The sequence below is a fragment of the Schistocerca cancellata genome, chromosome 1 (assembly GCF_023864275.1).
Source record: "Schistocerca cancellata isolate TAMUIC-IGC-003103 chromosome 1, iqSchCanc2.1, whole genome shotgun sequence".
Taxonomy (NCBI): Eukaryota; Metazoa; Arthropoda; class Insecta; order Orthoptera; family Acrididae; genus Schistocerca; species Schistocerca cancellata.
The window spans coordinates 697,235,455-697,243,535 of NC_064626.1; the positions used below are offsets into that span (position 1 = coordinate 697,235,455).

Below are 8,081 nucleotides of genomic sequence, written 5' to 3' on the forward strand. Positions count from 1 at the left end.
GTTATTACAAATGATTGAAGCGATTTCACAGCTCTACAATAACTTTATTATTTGAGATATTTTCAAAATACTTTGCACACACATACAAAAACTCAAAAAGTTTTTTTAGGCATTCACAAATGTTCGATATGTGCCCTTTTAGTGATTCGGCAGACATCAAGCCGATAATCAAGTTCCTCCCATACTCGACACAGCATGTCCCCATCAATGAGTTCGAAAGCATCGTTGATGCGAGCTCGCAGTTCTGGCACGTTTCTTGGTAGAGAAGGTTTAAACACTGAATCTTTCACATAACCCCACAGAAAGAAATCGCATGGGGTTAAGTCGGGAGAGCGTGGAGGCCATGACATGTATTGCTGATCATGATCTCCACCATGACCGATCCATTGGTTTTCCAATCTCCTGTTTAAGAAATGCCAAACATCATGATGGAAGTGCGGTGGAGCACCATCCTGTGGAAAGATGAAGTCAGTGCTGTCGGTCTCCAGGTGTGGCATGAGCCAATTTTCCGTGGGCTACGCGTGAAACTTGCCCACACACGTTCAACCGTTTCTTCGCTCAGTGCAGGCCGACCCGTTGATTTCCCCTTACAGAGGCATCCAGAAGCTTTAAACTGTGCATACCATCGCCGAATGGTGTTAGCAGTTGGTGGATCTTTGTTGAACTTCGTCCTGAAGTGTCATTGCACTGTTATGACTGACTGATGCGAGTGCATTTCAAGCACGACATACGCTTTCTCGGCTCCTGTCGCCATTTTGTCTCACTGCGCTCTCGAGCGCTCTGACGGCAGAAACCTGAAGTGCGGCTTCAGCCGAACAAAACTTTATGAGTTTTTCTACGTATCTGTAGTGTGTCGTGACCATATGTCAATGAATGGAGCTACAGTGAATTTATGAAATCGCTTCAATCATTTGTAATAGCCCTGTATAATACAGTTTAATGTATGTTAGTTTGCACTTCTAACATGAGGTAGGCTATATTCCTAAGCCTATACATGGTGGTGTTTCTGCATCTGGAGTCATATGAAATCTCACTTTGCGATGTTTCTTACAAGTTAAAGTGTAACAGGAACCTTTTGCCATCAGGATCTACGTTCTGGAGCGTTATAAGGTTTGCGTTTTTTTTTATTATTTATTATATACGACAGGTGCCAGTGGTGAGCTGTGCAATAAAATTGCAATAGTTCAGCTGAACCTCAGACAGAATAAAATGACAGCTGGAAAAATACAAACATCGGAGGTTACTACATGTGGTAAAGACTAGGCCTTTGGTCAACGATCTATAGTGCTTTATTGCCTCATACGTAGCTGAAATTTTAGTAGATAGCATGGTATGTATGTTAGCCTTTTGGGAAAAGAAAGCTAAGGGCTTCCAGATTCAGCTGATCAGTTGCTGTAGAGCTTTATAACAATTTGGATAAGGCACCTCAAAAGATTGCTAAAATGCCTCCTTGGTGACTGGACATGCAGCCTCTACCAGCTTTGCTTGGTGTGTGTTGTCTACTGAGAAGTCTTTTCTACAAACAAGACACACAGAATAGTGAATTATGGAGCTAGCAAGAACATTCAGTGTGTTGTTTGAACTTCTGCAACACTAGGCATCTAGAGCTGATTAACATTAATTATACATTTCACACTCATTATAAATGGATAATTTAATTGGATAGATAAATCTACTCGCCAAGTGGTGGGTAGAACACACACATAAAAGAAGGTTGTAATTAGGTAAGCTTTCAGAACCAGTGGCTCCTTCTTCAGGAAGAAGGAATGAAGGGGGAAAAGAGGGGTGAAGGAAAAGAATTGGAGAGAGCTAGGGAAAGAGGTAGATTTCGGGAAAGTCACCCAGAACAATGGATCAGGGGAGACTTACTGCACAAGGTGAGAAGAAAAGACTGGTTGTTGGGGACTGCAGCAGAGGAGATTTGAAAAGGTTTTCAAATGTCATCCGATGCAGTCACCAACAATCAGTCTTACCTTCTCATCTCTTGGGATGAGTCTCTGACCTGTGGTTCTGGGTGACTTTCCCAAAATCTACCCCTTTTCCTACACCTCTCCAGTCCTTTTCCTTCCCCTTCAACTCTTCTGCGTGAAGAAGGAGCCATTGGCTCTGAAAGCATGCCTATTTACAACCTTCTTTTATGCATGTGTTCTGCTGCTGCTTGGTGAGTAATTTTTTATCTATACAATTAAATTATTTTCTCAAAAATTGATTGTTTACATTATAAATGGAGCTGGATACACATTACAAAAGTGTGTGTGTGTTTGGGGGGGGGGGGGGGGGGAGGTTGCATGCATGCAGTGATTATCCTAAATATAGTTAACTGATGAACACAGCTTCTGTAGCACCAGTGAGACATTCACCGGTGAGATGTCAGCTGAATTTCTGTAGGTTCCATATCACCAAACAACCAAGCAAAAACTTCACAAAGATGTTGTTCATGTTTTCCGTTCCTGCTTGGTGTTGTTTGCACAGAGTAGCAACTTCTTTCTAATACAGTTGTTCTTGCTCCAAAGGCAGCTGATGTTCCTACTGAAACAGGTGTTTTTGCTCTTGTAGTTGGTGCTGCTGCAGCTGAACTTTCAGGTATTCTGTATTTAGATGGGGTGATTGCAAGATATGATATTTGCAACCAACAATGGATAATTTTCTGCTCTTGCACTGGAGAAATCAATCTTAGGGCAACTGAAATAACAATAAGTGGAAAGTTTCATATCTTGAAGTGGGCATATATACTGATGACCCAAAACATTATGAGCATCTACTTAATAGCTTGTTTGTCCGCCTTTGGAATTAAATACATCACTGATTCTGTGTATCAGGGATCTGACAGTTTGTTGGTAGGTTTGTGGAGGCGTGCGGGTTTAGATGTCTACATATAGGTCACATAATTCGCATAAATAACAGATCTCCGATTTGCACATGCAGACCTTATAGCGACCCAGATGGGCTCCATTGGATTTACATCAGGCAAATTCGCAGTGGTCAGCATGTCTTCAATTACTACCACAGGTCCCATGCAAACACAGGAGAATGTCTCCCATAGCATAACACTGCTCCCACCAGCCTGCATCCATGGCACACTGCACATTTTGAGCCGCTGTTCACCTTCATTATGGCATTTGTGTAGATAGCCATCAAGCTAGTATAGAAAAAATGCGGTTCAGCAGAAGAGCTGACATGCCTCCTTTGATTGACAGTCCAATTCCAATGGTCCCACGACCACTGCAATCATAATTGATGATGTCGTTGGGTCAATGTGTGAACACACAGGGGTAGTCTGCTGTGGAGCTCCTTGTTCAACAATGTACAATGAACAGTGTGCTCCGAAACACTTGTGAGTGTGTTCTTCCAGCATAGATGCCACAGATCACAATTTATCCTACTCCACAGTGCAGACAAGCCTCCAAACCCCATGTTCTGCGAAGAGTCATGGACTTCCAATCATTTAGTGCACAGTGGTAGTTTCACTCTTCTACCACTTTTCGCAGACACAACAGTAGCATGTGAATGTCCAACCAGCTTCACTGTTTTTCAGATACTCATTCTCAGGATCAGCATAGTAATGATCTACCCTTTATCAGTCACTAATCTCAATAAATTTCCCTGTTTGTAGCCCATACCTTTGCTAGGGTGACCTCCATCTGTGTTGCTCTGCTTACATACCTGTGACTATGAAATAAATGTTGTGGTAACAGAATGATCTGTAGCTCAGCTCAAGATCTACATTCAACTTTGCTCTATATCTGATACAAGGGCGATTTCATCTCAAACCATTATGGTCAAGAGGAAATGTATCACATCATTATTTCAAAGTTTTCTGAAAAAAATATGTCAAAATTCCACAAGACACCTCTCAAAAATCAAAATAGTTTGATTTTCTGATGACTTGTTAAAAAATTGTAGACCTCTCTAAATGAGAATATTTGAAAAGTGTAAAGAAGGGAAAAAAGTCAAAAGAATTATAATAAAAAACTACAAGTGATAGAGATCTGGATTATTTTTAATAAAAACCTTGTTCCCAATACTATCAGACATGATTATGACATGCGTACTTCTGAGCTTTTTTCCATCTTTAATTTGGAAAAAGAGACTACAAAAATTTCTACCTTTTAGCAAACTTCAAAATTATGTTTTGAGAATATGGATAGTCACAACATGTTAACTGTCTTGATAAATGATATAGTGGAAAGACTACTGTCTGTCAGCAATGACATTAATGCCTGAAATTCTTAAACTATTAAAAAACTTCTACGTAAAAAGAGTGAATCTGAAATTTTTTGATTCTTTATAAATCATTTTCTCGAAACCCTCATCCCGAATATTCTAAAAATTGCATGGCATGTTGATTGGTCACTGTACTTATGGAGGGTACAATCAGAGTGCCAACATTTTGTGGTGCAAAATTTGAGAAATTTTAATTTTTACGGCACTCGGTAAGATTGTCTGACGCGAGTAAAGAGTGTAAGGGCAGGGACACTATGAATGTAGTGTGTGGACATTAAGTTGGGAATGTGGGTATCACGGGAAGCGGCAAGGGATAAATCCCTGCAGTTGCACTATCCCCTGTGCCCTCGGTGGCTCAGATGGATAGAGCATCTGCCATGTAAGCAGGAGATCCCAGGTTCGAGTCCCTGTTGGGGCACACATTTTCAGCTGTCCCCGTTGACGTATATCAACTCCTGTAGACAGCTTAGGGTCTTGATTTAATTACCATTTCATTCCAAGAGCGCTGATGGTCACTGATGGTATCTGTTCTTTCAGACCATAACTCCATAGGTTCACCCTCTTTCTAAACATAATTTTATCAACCAAGATAAAATATTTTCCATAAAAAATAATTGAATACTCTCAAAAAACCCTTATAATTCTAAGTCAGAAGACAGTCCATACATTGCTTGAATCATTTCAACCATAATCTATTGAAGCTACCATTACAAAAGTTTTATTTGTTTTATCAGATGTCACATTGAAACTATAACCCAGTAGAGGATTAGTGCTATGTGCTTCTCATAAGATACAACAGTTGCTGCTCACACTGGCCGATAGTCACTCATGTAGTTGAAAATATTGAAAGCAATATATGGTTCAGATGGGAACATGAGGAAAGGCAGCTGACTATATGAAAACAGTGATATAAAGCCAATTTCACAGTGATTACCTGCAATATCTGAGCCTTTGAGCACACTGTTCTTGGACAGCAGACAGATTACCTTAAAACTTGTAACATCCATAATAAATATCAACCTGGATTCTGAAAAACACTATAGTACAGCATCTGCATCAAATAATGTGACAAGCTCAAAATATGATTAACATGTGTGAAATGACCATCTTAGCACTGCTTGATTTCAGACAGGCTTTTTACTCTATATTTTACTTAAGAAAAAGAATCAACTGAACCTCTCAAACAGTCTTATATCACGATTCGACAGCTACTTCAAGAAAAGATGTCAACAGGTCATCTCTTGGTTGTAGAAATCATCATGGAAGCATGCTCTCTAGAATCCCCAGGTCTCGATGCTTGACCCATAGTTTTTCTCACTGTATACTACTGCTTAATTTGTCCTTTATTCTTGTAGCTACCACTAACATACTGGGAGTATCTAGATGCATCTAAGGGCCAGCCAGAGAACTCCTGCCATATCACATATTAATGATGACCTTTGCTCTGTATCAATACAGGACAAAACCAGGATTAAAACTAAACCTTTAGAAGTCACAGGTCGTCCTCATATCATACAAAAAGTATGATCAATGGACACTGTCATGAAACAGTTTTATCAATACTCTTAGAGACACCCAGTTATTCCAACAAAAAACTGTGGGAGGTCTTGGTATAATCTTGGAGAAGAATGTACTGTTGCTGCATGCAGGAAATCTCTCTTGCCTGCATACAATCCAAAAACTCAAATATATTTCAATCTCACAAAAAATTAGTCCAGTTTTTTGTTCCCTCAAATATTTTCTACTGCGATGTATTTCATGATGACAAAATAGTAAGAAATCCATATGAATCACGTTAGCTATGAACACTTTCATAAGATATGCACACAACATTCAGTTAGTTGATTATGTCAACCCTTAAGACATAGATTTCGCATGTTCTGTTGTTTACCATGTCTAATCACTGGTATGCATATAAAACACCATCCCCATCATTCCATAACTCAAAAAATAGATACATTCAGCATATTGACTGTACCACTGCACAACATTAAATATTTCTCCAATTCACCCACACAACCGTAGAGATACTTAACCTACATCTTACCCAACACCATTCTGCATTCAAGGGGAGTTTAAAACTTTATCCATTATCACTGGCATATGCCACATAAATGAGTTTAAATCTAGAAGTTTACTCTGACATAGTCTGTATCCAGTAATATTACTGTTACCACAGTCAATGTTCTCTGAGTCTGAACATGTTACACACACACACATTGATATATGGTACTTTACACATAAGTAGCAAAAAATTAATACAAGGGTCAAGACACTATTTCTGGATCCTGAAATAAAGTGCAAAAACTTTCTGTGGTTCAAATACTGCAAAATTGTGACCCTGTTTCAGAAACAAAGCCTTTTATTTAAAACATATGGTTCTTTCTTCCTTAAAAGAAGGATTGGGGCGGGGGGATTCATTCCTACAGATTTTAACGAATTTTGGAAGCCAGAGGACGTCCGTGCTGATACCGGTATGTAAAGAATGTGTTGGAAACGGCTTTACCTTCGATGATATTGCTGATTCTGTAGGGGTGAGAGTAAAAAGTGACGTCCTAAATGGTATGATCTTCCCAGCTACTTCTGATTCAATATCCTTAGCTCTCTCTTTGGCTGCTGTCGAAATAGCCACAGCAAATATCCAATCCTCAGTTCCACTGCTGAGGAGTATCGAATGTTCTTCAGCTTTGATACCCAACTTCAAAACTTCTAAAAATCAAAAGATTGTGAATACAGTCAAAGTTACATGTGCCAATAAATTGCTCTTCGTATTTTAGTTGCGAAAGTGCCATACCATCGTAAGATATCAGTTTCAATGTGTGCCTTTCTTCTCTATTCACTAATAAGCTTTTGAGCTGATTAACAAATATCAAGTATTTGCCTTGTGCATAGCAGTCAGATGGCAAGCGGCCCGATTCTTTCGCATTCAAATGAGCCTTAGCATTTCTCACATAATTCTGTCTTGCATAAAATCGTGACAAGAAAATTGCGCTGCTTGAAACACTAGTTCTGAATATGAAATATAAGTACTTATTAAATGTCACCATCTTATGCCTTAATAGCGTAGCTCTACTTCCACAAATAAATCATCAGTTAGTCTTCTGTTAGGTACGTCATTTAAATTAGGGCATATAAAACAGCTGAGACTCTTCTTCGTTTTGACACAAACACGAAATGACAACATTTGTTGCTACTGTTTCACTGATAACAGCTGACACGGTGACGCCTCCTATTTACACCGAGAACTGATTCAAATGGCGCCATCTGATAGTTAAATGCATGAAAAAAAACTTTTCTTGTATCTATTTTTGGAGATTGTCACCCAAATATTCTATGTCGCATGTACTGAATCAACTAAAACTCCATCCATATCGGGAACGATACTTCATTTTCTAAATAATTCGCGGTGCTATTCAAATTAAAAAAGAAAAAAATATCATAAATAAAATTACGAATAAATTACATGTTCATCCCCCCCCCCTCCTACTACTCGCATAAAGACGAGTTCACAATCTCAAAAAACATGTCGCCACAACAGGTGGCAGCTACTGCAGATGTAATGAAGTTGTATGTGTGAAGTGTGAACCCTCAGTTTTCAGTGGCGCAACTTTGGTCATGCTACGAAGTACGAAGCGTTCAATTCGGCTGTCCTTTGTTACGGCAATCAAGGTCTATATGTACCGTATGGATCTTATCTTTCCTACCACCACTGCTTCCTGGTATCAGTGGGTTTTATGAATAGAAATGAATAAAAACAAGAACATTCTCCAGAGTTGATACTCAGAGCAAAAGAACATTATCAGTTTACTAGTGGTGGGCAGGAAATCGCGTATCTTTAGAAATCACAGTGATTGAGA

General features: G+C 39.2%; 1 protein-coding gene across 1 annotated transcript in view; it reads right to left on the reverse strand.

Annotated features, from left to right (window-relative positions):
• The window catches only part of LOC126184560 (NAD(P)H pyrophosphatase NUDT13, mitochondrial-like), a 67,897-nt gene extending 60,123 nt beyond the window's left edge, over nucleotides 1–7,774 (reverse strand). The window contains exons 1-2 of the mRNA XM_049926990.1: nucleotides 7,019–7,774; nucleotides 6,731–6,933 (exon numbers count right to left, since the gene is read on the reverse strand). Coding sequence (XP_049782947.1) covers nucleotides 6,731–6,933; nucleotides 7,019–7,271 — 456 coding nt within the window. The 5' untranslated portion in view covers nucleotides 7,272–7,774. The remainder of the gene's footprint in view (nucleotides 1–6,730; nucleotides 6,934–7,018) is intronic.
• Nucleotides 7,775–8,081: the final 307 nt, after the last annotated feature.